At 37.9% G+C, this 18816-nt stretch overlaps 1 protein-coding gene across 4 annotated transcripts in view; it reads left to right on the forward strand.

The window, feature by feature from the left end:
- ARMC8 (armadillo repeat containing 8) overlaps positions 1–18816 on the forward strand; it is a 182637-nt gene that overhangs the window by 116274 nt on the left and 47547 nt on the right. For all 4 annotated transcript variants that reach the window (XM_089671757.1, XM_089671774.1, XM_089671765.1 and 1 more), the window contains 3 exons: positions 9263–9345; positions 10573–10654; positions 11512–11598. In XM_089671757.1, coding sequence (XP_089527883.1) covers positions 9263–9345; positions 10573–10654; positions 11512–11598 — 252 coding nt within the window. The remainder of the gene's footprint in view (positions 1–9262; positions 9346–10572; positions 10655–11511; positions 11599–18816) is intronic.

Raw genomic sequence — 18816 nt, forward strand, 5'->3', positions numbered from 1 at the left:
AGTGTTATTTGTGCCTAAGTAGTACCCTGCAAAATGTACATTTTGTGTTAGCCCTCCTAAAAAAAAAATAGCATTACACTAAATGACATTTGAGAGTGTGTAGGCTTTCCTGTGCATTCATCAACATAGTTGAGTGCTAGTCCAAGGCAATTTGGAGTGAGATTTGGTGTCACTACTGTACTGTTCACCGTTTTCCTTACTGGAGGCTCTGATAGACAAAACCAAACTCTCTACCAAGATGGCTGCCTCCACACTGATGAACTGTGCAGAACAAGGCATGGTAAGTCAGTAACAGGGAAAAGATCAGCTGCAGGGAAACCACCGGCAATGCTGGTGGCTAATCCTTAGCCCTCCGCCTGCCTTTTTTTGGGGGGGGGGGCACAGATTCCTGAGTTCAGTTCCTCTTTGTAGAAAACTTCACCCAAACATTTTGGGATGAATTTTATGAATGGATGAAGTGGTTCAAATAGTAACCTTTTAACCCAAAGTTGCACACTGTGCCTTTTTGGAATTGAATGGTTCTCATAGACCTCCACGTGACACTTGCGAGAGCTAGAGGTAAAATGTTGGAGGAGAATATTTTAAAAAACAGATCTGGTGACTGGGGGCATAGAGGTTGTTTATATTTGCAATCCTTAGTCCAAATATGTTGGAGCCATTATATAGAATCTGAAACCAGAGAGTAATGGAGGCCACTATTGCTGATCCCTCCTTTTGAGAATGCTAGTTTGCTAGCTGTCATGCTATTGCTTTGGTTTCAGTGTCGCTGACCCAAATCAAATATAGATAAGGCATTGTGACACCTTTTCACGCTTGCTTACAGAATTATTTGTCTGGGTCTGTGAGTCAGATGCATTGTTGGCAGATACAGTAAGACATCTAGAATTTTCAAGAGGTCAGAAATGGAGGCCACCATTACTGATCCCTCCTTTTGAGAATACTAGTTTGCTAGCTGTGACGCTAATCCTTTGAAATCAGTGTCACTGACCCAAGACAAATAGAGATAAGGCATTCTGACACCTTTTCACGCTTGTTTACAGAATGACTTGTTTGGGTCTGTGACTTGAAAGCATTGTTGGCAGATACAGGAAGACCTCTACAATTTTCAGAAGGAGGCCAGAAATGGTAGCCCACATGCATCCTATATGACAATCACTTCAAAAAGAACCTGTCTGGAAACTTTGTAACTGCCATTGCTGCTAGTTTTAAAAGATGCATATTCTGGGACTGCCATCCTTGCTTTTCTTTCACTAGTTGTTGGGTCTCTACCTAGGACAAGCATGTGCAGAGAAGGTGCCAGTGATTAAGGGATGAGAATAACATTCCCAGAGATTCACCTTCAAAAACATTCTGAAAATGGCAACTTCCATGATCCTGTCCTAGAGGATTTCCTTTAAATTTAATAATTCAGTGGAGGACCAAACTTGCATCCACCTCAGAAAAGTTAATATTAGATGTATTGCTGTACTGAGATTTTTTTGTCTATTTGTAACTTCAACCGTGTAATACCGATACAAACCAATATAAGCTTAATTGAAAATTTTCCTTTCAGTGCTGAGTGCTACCTGTCTGCTAGCCATGTTTCCACAAATTCCTGGATTCCCTGCATGCTTTGTAGCTTCTCTACTGCTGTTTGCTTTCAATTTAAGGACTTCATATCCCTTGGTACCTAGATGCCTTCAAGCAGTAATTCCTGTACTGAGTCCAAAAGGAAACATGAAAGGAATACAGCCTGGATAAACATTTTTTTTTTTGGGGGGGGGGGTGGGGGGGGGGGCGCTAATTTGTATACACCTGTGTACAGTAGTATGGAACTATAAGTAAAATCTAAAATTGTTACTATTGGACAGCATCATGGACAAAGGCTTAGCCACTCCATACTTAAACATATTTTAAGTCTTGGTCCGATTTTGGCTAGCAGTAGAAAATGATTGGTCTTATCCAGTGTTGCTCTCTGTCCTTTTTTTTTTTTTTTTTTTTTTCTTTTTTCTTTTTTTTTTTAGTTGTGAAACAAAGTCCTAGTCTGTCTTTCTTAAATTTAATTTTATTAGGCCAAATTTTGATGGCTTGCAATGTTTTTCATAAATGAAAAATGGACAATCATGTTTAAAAAAAATGCACTTATCAAAGCTTTATCCTGTAATATTTTTTGAATAACCAAAGCTTTTCCAAATGTTTAATTAAAGTAAATTTTCCAATTTATCCTAAAATTAGGAAGTCCCAAAATGTGTAGTTTGATAAATATGTCAGTGATGGATAGTTGATAGACAAGTGGATTTTTATCATACATTGCTCCAAGTTTAATGGCTCATGGAAGATGAAAAGAAAACCGTAATCAAAATAAATCTATTCCTTAAAGAGATATCCTAAGGTATTCCATGAGTGGTATATTGTTGTGTATTTATTTTTTTTTTGCAAATATTATTGGAGGATTTCACACAAATGATGCAACAGTACTACTTTAGGGGCAGTTATTTGGGGCCATTAAGGAAAACCCATCTTGATCTTGTATTTTGAAAACCACAAAGTGTTCTCCTTGATACTTTTTTTTTTTTTACCAGAGTCTGTTACACGCTTACTAGACCCTATAGCTGAGTGATCTTAACTGCTTTTAAAACATGTAAAATAACTTCCTTTTTAACTGAGGAACTTGCTGGGAAGATCCTAAACTTACAGTTGGGCAGGAAATGTGTTAAGCGACACTAAACTCTGGTTTGAAAATAATTCTATTGAAGTATGTATTCTGAACTCAAAGTTCCCTTCTATTGCTCTTAGCCTCCAAATCTCCAAATAGTTTTTTTTTTTTTTTCCTGCTTTGATCCGACTTTCTGTTAAAGGATGAGTTACGTTCTTTCTCCATGGTCCGACTATATGTAAAACATAGCCACCCCCTCTTGCCTGCTCTTGAGATGGACTAGAGACTTGGGGGTTTTTAGTGTGCATAGAGCAGTGCCTATGACCACAACTAACATGCACTGCTCATTCCAAACAAGTGTTGGATGTGTATGCATTATTTTGGAGAATAACAATTTGGTTTAGTGTTTCTTGAGGTGCATGTCTAGGCAAAATAAAAAAAGTATTCAGTACATCTCAACAATGCATTCACATTTATCTGTGTTTTTATCCCTTTTAAAAAGGCTGCACAGAAAATGTCAATCTGTCATAAATCTACTGTGCTCCTAACTTCCTGTTTGTATTGGGAGAACATTGCTTCTGCTGCACTGAAATCCAAAGTAGTATTTTCAACCCTGTCCAGTTTTCTTATGCTGGACTACAGAACATTTCTTCCTCTTTTCATCTCCATACCATAAAGGTGGGTGTTCTGTAGCAGAAGGGGGTAATTTAGGGAAGGCTGATAACACTGCTTGGAATTTCAGTGCAGCAGTGTACACAAGAGGGGTTAGAAGCTTACTTGATTTTTAGAAGGATCAGCAGGTACTGTATTTTTTGTCTTAATTGCAACATTTTTTAAGAGAGAAAATATAGGGAAATGCACATGTATTGAAGAGTTGTATAGATTTTTTGTACTTTGCCTAGTTACACATTTTGTTTTCAAATACAGATGTTCACATTTCCCTTTGTTGCTGTCATTGGACAACTATGTTGGATCCTCCGAGGTCCTGTAATTTTTTTATATAATTTTAATTGCATTTTAATACTGTTTCCTGATATTCCTCTCCTGACATAAAATGACAGTGGGTGCCCCAATAATGCATTCCTGAGCTTCCTTTGGATGCTTCTTAGAGATGCCTTCTCATAGATACCAGTGGAAAACACTGCGGCAACTGCTTTTATCCTCAAATTTCCTTTGTAGGCTTACTGGTGTTAAAACAACCTATTGTGAAAAGCAACATACTTTTTAAAAATAATTTTTTGCTTGAAAATAGTTATTGAATTGCCTGTTTTACCATATAAATATTCCTGTGCTTCTGTTATTATGCTGTTGTTCACAAATTTGGTAAGCCAATAAAATTTCTGTCAAAGTATCTTGACCTATCCTGATTTCAAGTCTTGATGGTTGACATATTTCCAAAATGATGATTGTACTGAGAGCTTTGTATGTTACCAGGTTCTCCATATGATAAGGTATGGTAAGAGTTTATCTGCATCATTTTATTGTGTAAATTGCAACTGCTTTTAAAAATTTATTTTTCGAAACCTGTAAAGAGAATTTGTTGGATAATTTTGTCTGCTGTATGTCCAAGGAAGTTTTTAATAAAGACCAAACACACCTTGAAAAAAATATTGAATGTTTTGTGTATTTCTATTTTTTTTTTTCTTGAATTTAAACAGGGCAGGTATGGAAATGTGTATAAATAAGAAGTGGTATTGTATTGTAACCTGTTTTATTTCTCAGTAAATGTTCACAGGATAAATACATTTTTTAAAAGTTACGATTGATAATTTTGTTAAACTGAAGGTTTTGTGAAGTCTTAACCAGATTTTGACAATTATAGTTAAACATGAGAACAGTGATGACACCTTATTTTTAATATTATATTAAAGAGAGAGAACTGGAACTTAGAATTTCAGGTTTGATGTTCTGTAGTGCTACCAAGTTTTGAATTGATTGAACTTCAACCTAAACCTAAACTTCATGCTTTTCTAATACTAACATTCCTGTACTGATATTGCATTCATACCTGCAGAAAATAAACTTTTTAAAATATGCCTTCATTGTTGAATAAAGTACATAATGAACAATGGAGAGTAAATAAAATAGGTGATTCCATTGATTTAAGATCAGAGATTATTTCTAGAGTTCGCATAAATAAAATGTTTGGTCTGTAACCTATAACCACAGGCTAAACATGCATCTTTTTTACAGAAAAAAAAAATCCAGCCTGGGAATAACAGATTCTTAACAAAAATGGATAAGGAAAAGTGGTGGTGTTGTATAGCAACATAATGCCCATATGAAAAGAAAATCTACATAGCTAACACATCCACATTTCTTTCCTCAGTCTATTACGGTCATTATGTACCACGCTTAAGCAGTTTGTATTAGAAGAAACTGCACACCAAATTGCTGTTGTTATTGCCAAGAAATGCAAATTGTAGTCCATGCAGTGTGTCATTTAATGGAACTATTGGTTCCCTAAGGCCATCCTTTTTAAACCAGAGTTCTTTGGAACCCCAGGGTTCCTACAGAGGTTTCTAGAAGTTCCTTGGGCAGTGAGCAACTTCTGCCTCTCAAAATAGTAACCAGTGACACTAATAATCTTTTTAGCTAGCTGTAAGAAGGGATTCTTCCCAATGACCACAAATGTAAAAAGCATTCTTCCTTGCAACCATCACACTAATGTACTGCCAGCTGTAGATATAGTAATTATTATCAGGCATTCTCCGAGACCTTAAAGTTATTTCAAGGGTTCCCTATGTTAAAAAGGTTGAGAAAGGCTGCCTTAGGCAAACCTTTGTTGCTGCTGGTACTGGTGCCAAAAGCAATGAGTGCCTCTCATGTCACATTATTCCTTTTACACATCATTATTAGGTTAGCCTAAATATAATTCCAAGCAAAAAATTGTTTTCTTCCATGCAGCGGGGCTGCACTGCATGTTGTAACTGCTCCTTTTTGTATAGGGGTTTTCAGAGCGGAGATATACCCACCTAATTCGCCAATCCTCTTAATGCAAGACCAGTCCCTGTCGCTTCTGCTACCCCGCATGCTAGCAGCCTTGTGAATGGACTGTTCCTGACATCATCACACCCATAGACTGGCTCTGGACGTGAGGGCGGCAGGAACAGTCCACCACTGGATGTGAAGGAGTGTGGTTTTCCTGGAGGATCAAAGGATAGGGTAAGTATAACCTTTCAGTGTGCCCCTAGACAAAATGAGCAGTTAACCCATGCAGTATGGGCAGAACCCCACTGCTTGGGAAAAAAAATTCCTTGGAGTTCTGCTTTAAGGGACAATGTAAAAAAGTAAAATTAGTATGGCCTTAAAATGGGAATACCACTGTTTTAACCAAAAAAATTTGCACATTTAGAAAACAGAGGGATGTGCTTTACAAATGTGCATAGCGCTCATCTAACTTTGGAGCACTATCAAAATAGATGAAGCTAAAATCCAGTAGGAAAAATTGGTCACCAGGCTGTCATAGTTGGCCTCTCCTTCAATCTCTGCTCATTTAAGCAGAGAAAACTCCTTGGCCTACTGTAAACTCCACACTGTAGCCTGCATTTTATGCATGGGACAAAAAATTACATACTGCAGTGTGAACTAGCCTTATGGTATATAGTGGATAGTGATATCCTTTCTCTATTCTTGGTTCTCTAATTTGTTATGCAGCTTAAGATTCCAAAATAAGAACTTGAAGTGACCCCCACGTGAAAAATAGCATTCCCATAAAGATATTTGACAGCTTTGTTTGTTGGTTGGCAGTATCTTGATGATTTACGATACTAAGCATGCTTTTAACAGGTTCCCGCCCAGCCTATAGCCAGATGGCGACCTGCAAACCCCCCCGTCCCTCCGGGTGGACGCCATATGGCGTCCTTTCGGGCATGCGCAGTTTGCATGCCCGCAGAGCCGTGCAGCAGCGCGATCTGTCACCGGCCGTGTACCACGGACACGGCCAATGACAGATCTGAGTACTGGCCCCGTTGCCGGTAGCAGGTCACATGACAGTTATATACAATGGATGGCTTCATTCGTGCCATCCATTGTATACTAGTGTGTCTAGCTGTGAATGGTCACAGCGATCACATGCGCAAGCTGGGCCAATCACAGCCCAGCTGTGTCATGTGATTAGCTGTGGCCAATTCACAGCTAAGCACAAAAACAAAAAAACCCTGAATGAATCGATGTCATTCAGGTAAATGCTTGCTTATAGCAAAGTAATTCTTTGCTATAAGCAAATTGTGTAAAAAAAATACTGATCACTTCCCCAAAGTAGTACAATGTTACTATGGTAACATTGTACTACTTTAGTCATAGTGAAATATGAAAAAAAAGTAATAAAAAATGTAAAATAATAAAAATAAAAAAAATTATATTTTTTTTTCATACTATCACCAGTCAGTGTCCCTGATCAACGCCGTGTCAGTTAAATGACGACGCTGTACTGCACTGGTGACAGTATGTAAAAAAAAAAAAAATTGTGAAAATAATTTTTTTAATTTTTTCATTTTCTGAAAAATTATGACAAAAAAACAACTTCAAAAAACTCGCCATGCCGCTTATGAAGTACGTCGGACTGTCTACTTTGCAAAAAGGGGTCATTTAGGGGATATCTGTACTGTTCTGACATTCTTGGACCTCAAGAAATTAGATTGGCTGTCAGTACTTCAGGATTGATCAATATTCAGATATATCCCATAGTTTGTGAACTCTATAACTTTCCTACAAACTAAAAAATACATCCTAAATTGGGTTATTTTCACCAAAGACATGTAGCAGAATACATCTCGACCTAAATTTATGAAGAACAATTATTTGCAAACTTTTGTAACAGAAACAAAGAAAAACATGGGGTTTTTTTTTCAAAATGTTTGGTCTTTTTTTGTTAATTTAGCAAAAAATAAAAACTCCAGTGTTGATTAAATACCACCAAAAGAAAGCACTAGTTGTGTGAAGAAAACTATAAAACTTTTAGTTTGGGTACAATGTTGTATGACCGCGCAATTGTCATTCAAAGTGTGAGAGCGCTGAAAGCTGAAAAATGGCCTGGGCAGGAAAGGGGTAAAAGTGCCTGGTATGGAAGCGGTTAAACTTGTGTTATTTAGCCTTATTACTTTCACTGGTATAATATTTCATATTACTTACGGTTTTGAGCACCATAGTTATATTCATAATTGCTATAATCTGGTGGTCTGCATTTCAGAACAAAATTCGAACGTGATTTGAGATGCAATATTTAATGTTAAACACATTTCTTGGTTATTCAGATCTAAAAGATGCTTGAATTGAGAGAAATACCTAAGTGTCTTTGCTTTTCTCCTACAAATATTAGTTTAGTAACTGTTATGTGGTTTCAAGGGCTGCATTCCTTTCTAAATCACTAACCTGAAATAAGCATGAATAAATAACTCACAGTAAAGTTGGAGTACGTTATCGGCATATTTGTTCTAAGCCTTAGATGAAGGAAAGGCAAAAAATTAGCATGACAGCCAGCGAATGTGAATGTTTATAAAGGGAATTCAGCTTTGGTGTACCCTACGCCTTTTCTCATTTCAAGTTACCTTGATTTACATTTATATCTTCAGTAAATGCACTGACGTGTGTCATTCCAGGGTTTACTAATCTATGAATATGGAACTCTCTACCTTAAATGTGATGTGCTTTGGCATATATGCTTAATTTTCTTCCCATTGAGATTCTTGCCATTCATTAGTTTCAGTTAAAGTGAACCTGTCAGCTATTTTAAAATGTTATGACCCATCTAATAGCAAGAAACTTGGTTATTACCTTTATTAGCCAGCTAGCCCCCCTTCTGTAGCTTCAGAGCTAAATCCCATGCCCCTCACATACTGATGACCAATAAGAGCACCCTTACTGGCCAATGTTGCACTCTCAAAGACAGGGATATGGTAAGTGAACAGGATATAGTCCGAAAATCAAGAAAAGCAGGTGCCTATTAATACATTGAAACCGGGATTACAGAGGCCCCCTATGGTGCCTGCTCCTCGGCAAGGCATATAAATGTTTAAAATGGCTGATAGCGTAGCTTTAATGTAGATGGGAAGACATCTGAGACTACAACCTTACTTTCTGTAATGGCATTATATATTTTTGTACTTTTACGTGTAATTTGTGTTTTAAATTACCCACTTACCCTGAATCATTCATAGTACTATGTAGGTGTATTACCTAGAAATACTTATTATTTCTGGCCAGAGCAGTGTGCAGCTGTGTATCTACTCCGACAATAACATTGCTTGGAAATGTGTCTACATATCCTACAAAATTGGAAATAAATCTTTTGAGCACTTTTTTACTTGAAGTTTTTAGGTTTTATTTATGTTTTATGTATTTACCAGCCCAGGCTTAATGTTGGAATGCAAAAATATAACTGAAGAAAGATGTAGATTGGTACACAGGTAAAGTCTACTGCCATAGGCATGACTGGGCCAACAGAAGCCAAATATACCCAATTCTTTTGCATGGATGCTTCTATTGGACTTGTGTTAAAAAGTTTAAAAATTCAAATAAAGGGTGATAGTGTGAATGTGCTCTCATGTTTAGTAATGTTAATAGGAATAAGGTAGGCAGGCATGGTGTCCTTGATGTTATTTATGCTGCATTAACATCTCTCTCCAGATCATAGAGGCTGAACATATGATGGACCGGATTGTGAATGGCTTATCTGAGACTAGTGTCAAGGTGCGGTTAGCTGCTGTCAGGTACGGGCTTATAGTCCATTGATTTCCATTTCTACTGCCTGCCTTTCTGCATCCAGTTTAAAGAGTACCTGTTCCTTGTTGCGTAGGTGAAAGGTTTTCCAGTAAACCAATATATTCTATTATTTGATGATTTGTCTAATCCGTATACACAAAGGGTGGTGAGAGGGACACAAATTTACAATTTTCACTGTGTATTGACGCTGTTGCATATTTGGCATAAAATCTAAATGCTGTAATGACATTTGCTGGATAAATGTCTTTTTAAACTATTTTTACTTGGTACCCAGTAATTGTAAATACAGCAATTCAATGGATTTTAAAGAAAAAGAGACACCAAACTGGTAATTTGGACACATTTAACAACTGCATAATATGTAGATTGTTAGTAAGAGGTATATAGTTTGCAGAAAAGCAAAAACCCTGACAACTAGATGCTGAAGCATTTAGTCAAAAATAATGAAAAAAGAAATATAATATTAAACATTACTCACAATAAAGCAAACAGTGTCCTGTGTCTGAACAGGGCATAGTGGTCACGACGGTGGCATAACGGTCCCAATTTTGCACTTGTTGAAGGAGCATCAATTTGGTGGCAAGGTATTGATTAGGAGATTTATGGGTAGAAGTTGAAAGTACCATGTGGTCAACCTAAAGCATTGTTGTAATTGTTAGGTTATTGTTGCTTAGTAGGCGCATTTAGTGTGCGAATGGTGCTTTTCCATGTCTCAAAGGAAAACTTTGTGAAGGAATCTTTTGTAAGGGTTTCCTCAATGCACTATTTAAAATACATGTTAATAGGAATTGGTGGGGGATGAGGGGTGCTTTAAAAGATATATATATTAGGTTATAGAACTTTTCTTTACCCTTTGTTGGTTTGTGACTTAAGTTGCTTGTTACCCTGTCCTTATAAGTGGTGAAAGCATTGTTGTATAGCTATTGATTAGTAAGTGGCCTTTTTTTTCCCCTATCAGGATTGTATCATTAATCATGTAGGGATAGAGTAGAGCTTTGTCTCCTAATATGTAAAAGACAAAAAAATTGTTTTATTGTACGTATGCAAGTTGGCTCTAAACATTTGTGGTCTAATTGCTACTTCCCCCATCTAGGTGCAAGGGAATCCTACTGTTCAGTTTATAAAATGTGGGGTCTCTGTTATAAGGAAATTTGACATTAACTATACTGATTTGCTTGTATTTTGCTGGTATCTGATTGCCTTTTTCTCCCTAGATGTTTACACAGTTTGTCCAGATCAGTCCAACAGCTCCGAACCAGTTTTCAGGACCATGCCGTGTGGAAACCCTTAATGAAAGTAATTATTTTCTGCAGTTACCTTTTATAGAAATAAGCTTTTTCAAAATCTAAAACACACAGTGACTAGCGACAATTTAATTTCCTTGTTTGACGTTAGTATTGGCATGTTCTGTGCATGCATATTTTTCATGTAAAAAGCAAACATTTATATTTTATTTTAATTTTATTAAGCATTGTATGTCTTGTGGGAAGTAGCCATTTCTATTGTCAGAGCTGCACTGTAATCTCTGGGACCCCACAATCTGAGTATTTATGTGGAAGGGATTGTAGTGGTTAGCTGCACCTTTTGAGTAATGTTGAAGGCATTTCACCAGTCATTTTAATGGCTTGGAGTTGGCTGATAATGCCAAGGATGTATCACAACTCACCAAAGTGGCTTTCTCCTGTTTGAACTGAAAAAGGCATTTAGATGAATATAATATTAAAGTCATTATATGCTGAAACAATATATTGACGGCATTATATGTTGAAACAATGTAACCTTCTCAAACAAGTCTAATTGAATGTCACAAACTACTGTTAATGATACTATGACCTAAATAAATGAAAACCATTTACAGATTTGCTCTGAAGAGTTGCACTGAGAAGGCTTGTTTTTCCCTTCCTGAAAACATAGATTATCTGAGGAATCATTTTGGTTTACAAATTCGCTTGATTTTACTCTACTTCCTGTGATTTCTGTGGGTGTTTTATATGGAAATACTGTATGCAACACTCATATTACATGGTTGAAAGAAACATTTACATATGATTTTCTAAAAGGTTTTCTAAAATATCAGCGTGAAATATGTAGTTGCGTTTAATGTCTTTAAGGTCTCTTTCATACATGAACCATAAACATTTTGTTCCTTACAGGTGTTACAGAATGCCCCAGATGACATTTTGGTGGTAGCTTCATCAACATTATGCAATCTTCTCCTTGAGTTTTCTCCTAGTAAAGAGGTAGGTGTAACTGAGGCACTGTACAATATAGCAGGGGTTGGCAACCCATCAATCTCCGTTGTGCGATGGGTAGACTGCGTCCCCACTGTGCTTACACTTCGTCTATAGTGCTTTCTTTTATATGCAGAGAAGCACAGGAAATCTGTGGCAAGACTTTGCTACCTGTTTGGCTGCGCTGCTTCCTGTGATCCTTCTCTCGTGTCAATCTCAGGCACTTGTATGTGATATCATATACAGGCACTTGGGATGGAACCAAGAGGTGGTTCAGCAGGGACCAGCACTCAAGAACATATAGCTATATCTTACCACCATGTACCTGCCCCACTCTGCATATGGGGGATCTCTGATCTCTTCCATGTTGGTGAGGGAGATCTCTTCATGATCGTCTACCCTTGCAATATATTGTGTATGTTTTGCATATACTTTATTTTATCTGCTGGTGTTAGATACATTATTATAGGTACATATTTTTGAACCAGATGCATGTGCTTGAAATTATTTCTTCTTTGTTCATGTCTAAAATCTTTATACATACAGCTCAATATAACATGCAGATATGTCTTGTCTATTTAGCTACTAAGTTTATTGCACTTATTATTGCTGCATAATATAAACTGACAATAGGTTAGAATACAAGGGCCTTTAAAATCAATCTAAGACAAATTGTTTTAAATCATCCTGCTAAATTCTATTATCCATATATTTCATATATTTCACCATATGAATTGTATTGTTTTTTTTTTGTATGTTATAATATAGTAGAAAATGTACTGTCCTTTTTAGTATGTTGTAATTATATTGTAATCACTAATTTATTAAAGATTTAGCAGTATTCTTAATTTGAAAGTGCCAGTTTCAAATGTATCTTGATTTGGAAACTACCTTGTATTGATTGCCGATGAGGGTACCTGAATTAGTTGTGTGTCGAGAAATTCTATTCCATTTAAAATGATTACATTAGAATATACTATACATGGGATAAAATGTTGTTTTCAAAAGATAAAGAAATCACCTTAATTTTAACCTCCCTGACGGTATTCCCGAGTGTAGCTCGGGGTAAGGTTTCAGTACCAAAAGCGGTAACCCAGAGCTACACTCGAGCTTACCATGCGGCGCTGCTCCAGCATCTGTTCTTCACTTACCTTGTCCTGCGCTCCCGCGATGTCCCTCTTTCAGTGTCCCCTGTAATGTACTCCGGCGGATGCCGGCATCTGTCATCTGGGTTCCGTCCCCTGCGAGCGTCGTGACGTACGGGGACGGAACTGGCGGGAAATTTGAAAATGACATAAAGTGATATTCACTAAATACACTAAAATCACATAGTAAAACATTACTGTATCAAACCATTTCACATACATTTTGTCCCTAGTGCTTTGTCCTGTGCCCTGCCTGCATTTTTACTGTTCTTATTGCCTGGAAACTGAGAAACGTCCATGGCATCCAGAAAGTGTCCCTTTAGGTCAAAAGTGGTTTTAGACCGGCTAGAGAACAGCGATAGTAAATCAGAACCACTTGCAGAATTGAGTGATAATAATTTGTGGGGAAATTCGTCATCAGACACTGAAAACGATTTTGCGACTTTGCTCAGTGATGTGCGAACTTGGCGCTATATTTCAAATTTCAGTGTTTTTGGTTTGATTATATTATTGAATTAAATTTATTATTATATTATTATTTTTTATGATTATTTATTAAATTATAATTTATGATTTCGTGTTTCAAATTTTAACATACCTGTTTACTAGACTCTCGTTCGGACAGATTTCAGTGAGTTATTACTAAAAATTACAGGCCTACAATTAAAAAAAAAATCATATTTCCATGAAAAAAATGTACCGCTTGCAGCACAGAAATACAGACATAATCAGACCGCTAGGGAGGTTAAAGCAGTATTAAACCCAGATGTAATTTATTACAGCTTACCAAATATTCGATGTGGTGGCTGTATTAGTTTTCGTTCTTGTTTTTTTTTATAGGTTTTTCCCCTTTGTTTTCACCTGGTTATCTGGCCGGTAACACACCTCCTGTATTAGAGTGCCCACATTTTGGATGAAGGAGCACTGGGGCACCTTTGGACAGCAGCATTGTTAACATGGAGGAGGGAAGTAGTAGATGTACTAGTAGATTTTGATACACTAACAAATTGAAGCCAAAGTCCAGCTCACACTGCAGTTATAGCAACATTTTTTTTCTTTTGGGATAAAGGTTTTACGTGAATAAATAAAAACTGATCATTGTACCCCTGTCAGTGGTAAATGGTTTGTTTAAACACTTGAACTGCTACATTTGTAGGAGAGCTTATTCTGTTGAAAAACAGACTTACTGGCCGGATCACTGGTAGAAATTAAGGGAAAGAAAGCCTAAAAAAGAAAACTAAGGCAGACACCACATCTAAGGATTAGTAAGCTACAATATAATGTTTGATTTTTGCATTTAGTATTGCTTTAAATAACCATCAGTCTGTCACCACAGCCACCTCTATAAAAGTGCATTAATACTTACTTTCCCAGAGCCCCATATCTTCAAATTCCACAGCTTTTCTGCTCACCTGCCACTGTAAGTATTCTACTGTTCCAAGTGTGTGAAATTCCTTCTCCCCTCAATGCCAGTTATGGTACCTACCACCACTTTGTACACAGTAGCATGAAGAACTAGCCAACAAGAGAAAACCACAATATAGAGCATGAGGAGCAGGAGTTAGACTTGCCCATAAATTCTGAATAGTTGCAGTGGCTGGGGAGCAGCAGTGCAGCGGAGTTTGAAGATACGGTCTGTCTGAAAGGTAAGTGTTCACCCATTTTTTTTTACACAGGGTTGGAATTGTAAACATTGACCTTGTTTAAAGTGCACACTTTAATATTCAATAAAAATATGTGCTGATTGAAAATACACCATAAGTTCCATTTAAAGCAGTGGTTCTCAACCTTCCTAATGCCGCGACCCTTTAATACAGTTCCTTATGTTATGGTGACCCCCAACCATAAAATTCTTTACCCAGTAATTATAATTCATGTGTCGTTTTACCTTCAATACGGCTTTCAACACGGTAGCTGCTTTCAACACGGTAGCTGCTTTCAACACGGTAGCTGCTTTCAACACGGTAGCTGCTTTCAACACGGTAGCTGCTTTCTACACAGTAGCTGCTTTCTACACAGTAGCTGCTCTCAACACAGTAGCTGCTCTCAACACAGTAGCTGCTTTCAGCACAGCAGCTGCTCTTTACACATCAGAAATATGTGTTTTCCGATGGTCTTAGGCGACCCCTGTGAAAGGGTCGTTTGACCCCCAAAGGGGTCGCGACCCACAGGTTGAGAACCACTGATTTAAAGGAACACTCAAGATTAAAGCTGACCTAAAGCTTAAAGGTGCCAGACTTGCCTCACACAATGTCCTCCTCCAGTCATGCAGCATCTGCTCTCTCCGTCGTCATTCCATCCCCTGGTCTTCTTCTGGGTGCATAATCTTTGACTGGCTGGGGTGACGTAACTATTATGTATACGCAGGAAAGTTAAAGTAGTTCATATTGGCAACCATGGATTTCCAAGATGTGTTATCAAATACAGACCTTGTGCTCTTGTTCTTCCCTTAAGCTGCAGCTGCATTGCTTTATGGCACCTCCTGGAGGAACCTTTTTAATGTGGCTGCATTGACAGTCAAGTGAGCTGAATAGTTCTCAGTGTCTACAATACACAAAAGTACAGCTTATCTTTCCTGTTCCTGGCTGCTGCAGTAAGACAAGGCACAGACAGCCCATTAGAGAGAGAATACCTAGCATTTTCTGTTTGGCCTTGAAGTGAGGGCAGACTCCCTAACAGGACCATAGATAACAATAAAAAGAAACAGACAAGGGCTCTAACTGTTCCCTGCTGTTACCAAAACCAAAATATATTTTTGGTGGCGTTGTGCTTTTTTCTTTTTCACTAGTTTTTATTAATATTTTCAAAAGGATATTACAACAGCTCAAATAAAAGCTCAATTGTAAATGATCATAAGCCCAATGTTTTACAAATAATCTCAGGCAAAATTATTTTAAAGAACATAACAAGATGCGTATTCGAACATATACAAGTATCCAGTTTTGTTTTAAAGATCACAGCACATGGCCACGCAGTGGATGGCGACAAGAGGCAGCAGAAACTATAGCACCACAGAGCCATACAGAGGGCTAGTATGGACTGCCTCATAGTCGTTCAACCAATAACAGAGAACTCTCAAAAGTAGAAAAAAATCTTATTTGCAGTAAGCAAAAAGAGAGAAAGTAAAGAGGAAAGAAAAAGGAGAGAAAAAGGAAGGAGGGTGCACCCGAACCAGCCAATAGGGTAACTTTAATTCCATTTTCAGAGAGAGGTTGATAGTTATTTGATCCAAGGATCCCAGGTTTTATTACAGAACATCATCCTATCATTAAGCAATGCTGAGAGCCATTCATTGACCATTATCCATGATAGCTTAGCCTTTTTTATTATTATCATTATTATTATTGTACAGGATTTATATAGCGCCAACAGTTTGTGCAGTGCTTTACAAAAGGAAGGTAGACATTACAGGTACAATACAATTTGGTAAAGAGAAAACAGAGGGCCGTGATCATTAGAGCTTACAATCTTTAGTAACTCAAAGGTAATTGTGGGAGACCTCCAAGATCTTACAATAGCTATTCAGGCTGCCACAAATCTAAAAGTGATCAATTTTTTTGTATGCTTAGGCATTACCTCCAGTTTACATCCCAACAAGGCCTGCTAAAGAGATTTCACTAAATGCACTTGAGTGAGTAGATAAAATTGTATACTCTAATCCAAAACCTCTGGACCTTCAAACAGGACCACCAAGTGTGAAACACCGTACCCTCCTGACCAAAACCTCCAAAACACTGAGATGTTTCTAGAACATACTTTGACACTCGCACTGGTACCATGTACCATCTCAAAAGTACTTTATAATTGGCCTCTATAAGGGAGGTGTTGATGATAGATTTAGAAGCGTCTTGAGCAAGCTTACACCAATCGTCCACCTCTAACTTTTCTTCAAATCTTGTTCCCACTTGTCCATATAAAACAGTTTTTTAGGGATATGTGTCAACATACTGTAAAGCTTAGATATGTGACCAGTGTGTTTGTCAAAGTTCAGGCAGAGGCATTCCTTCGAAGTGGAAGTTGTCAGGTCTGACTTGATTTTCAAAGCTTGTAAGTAGCGTTTCATTTGGGCATACCTAAACAGTTCAGTGTCAGGGAGTTGATATCTTTCTCTCAGACATAATGCCTCTAAGATCACATAGATTCTCTATGCTGAGCAAACCTTTATTCGTCCACCATGTAAAATTATTCATTCACCCTGAGTGAATGCTGGATTCCTAAACCATGGGACTGGGGGGGGGGGATTTAATGTAGTATCTGGCTGGAAGTCTGTCCCATAAGTTGAGAAAAAAATGATAGTGTGGGACAAAAGATTAGTGGTCTATCTTTTGGGTGTAACCATAGGGGATGGCTAATTGGCCTATCTGGATGTGAGGCTTCTTCCATCTTCATCCATAGCGGACGTTGTGGTTGGTGTGGAATCGGGTTAACTGTGCTAGTTGTACAGCATGGTAATATTTAAGTAAAGCAGGCATCCCCAGGCCACCCTTCTGTTTAGGAGTGTGCACGGTATGCCTATTCACCCTGGATCTCTTGTCACCCCAAACATACTGTAGCAACTTCTGTTGAAAGTTATTGAGATCAGAGACATGGAGTGAAATCGTGAGAGTCCAAATAAGGTGTAATAATATCGGTAAGATGGAGTAATGGAGTACAAATGACCAAACCAAGAAGGGGGCTTAGAAGTCCAGTTCTGTTGCTTTTAAGTTACTTTTTTAAATAGAGGAGGGTAGTTTTTCACGTACAATGTATGTAAATTGGGCGTTAAATGTGTGCTAAATAAGGTAGAGCTGTCCGCTGCCATTTAAATGTGAAAGAATTTTTGAGAGCTCGAAAAACCTGTTCCTCCTAGGATACGTTAAGTGCCAGAGATTTAGAATGGTTAACCCGAAGGCCTGAGATATTTGACAAGCGTCGCAGGATGGAGTATAAATTAGCGATGGAGGTGATTGGGGAGGAAAGGATCGTTAGTAATTCATCGGCGAACAGGGTGCCGTTGTGTTCCCTTTCCCCACAATGAATACCTTTTGATATCAACATTTCCTTGGAGTTTGATGGCGAGAGGTTCCAAAGCTAATACAAATAATATTAGGGATAAGGGGCAACCTTGAGGTATGCCTCTGTGTAGTGGGATTTGTTGGGAGCTATATCCTTTTAACCATTAAAGGAGCCGAAGGGGCACTATATAGGGTTTGCAAGAGGTTGATGAAGTGGGTACCAAAACCAAAGGTATTCCCAACACAGGGAGTCGAAGGCCTTGCGTAAGTCCAAAAGAAAGGAACATGTCCTTCCTCTGTCCCCTACCATCCTAGTTCGAGTGTACCACAGATATAATGTCTAGCAGTCTCCTAGTTTGATCTGGAACCTGCCTTTTGGGGGCAAAGCCAACTTGATCAAGGTGTATATATTTAGAAAGAAAGGAGTTCAAATGATTAGCCAGCACCTTAGTCAGAGTTATGCTTTTTTAATGATTGTATAAAATGCATTAATTGTGTTTTTTTTTTCTTTGTAATATCAGCAGTGCAGTTTTAAAGTGTTACTAAACCCACAACAGTAGAATCAGTCGATGTATATACAGTAAAGCATGTTATGCTCACTGTGGAACCTAAGGGATTAATCTTCTGCATTGTGCAAAAAATGCAGTTTGATCGTAACTTCTCTGATCCTCTCCTTCTGCCAGTGAAAACTCTTCTGAACAATGGAAACTGACTGCTTGAAAATGTAGGGTAAAAAACGTCAGTTTAGCCACATTTGCATACCGCATTTATGCACGTTTATGAACGTTTGCATTTAGAAGCATTTTTAAAAGATAACCTCAGGAGACCTTCCCAAATGCCCAGAATGCACTGAAAACCAGTAAAAAATTACCTATTTCAGAATTTTGAGAGAAGTTGAGAGCAGAAGCAGAGAGAGCAGTATGTGTTGAGATTACCTATCTTTTCTGGTTGTATTCGCTATGGATCCCATCATGAGCATAATGCAGCATATTCTACCATTTTTTCCTTCACGCGAAACTTGGAACTGACCGCTCTGGTGTACTAGGTCCATTTGAGTATCTGGAAAACTCTTTGCATGCATTTCTGAT

This window comes from Staurois parvus, unplaced genomic scaffold, assembly GCF_062004578.1.
Source record: "Staurois parvus isolate SC_StPar_1 unplaced genomic scaffold, SC_StPar_1.0 ptg000011l, whole genome shotgun sequence".
In the NCBI taxonomy this organism is placed as follows: domain Eukaryota; kingdom Metazoa; phylum Chordata; class Amphibia; order Anura; family Ranidae; genus Staurois; species Staurois parvus.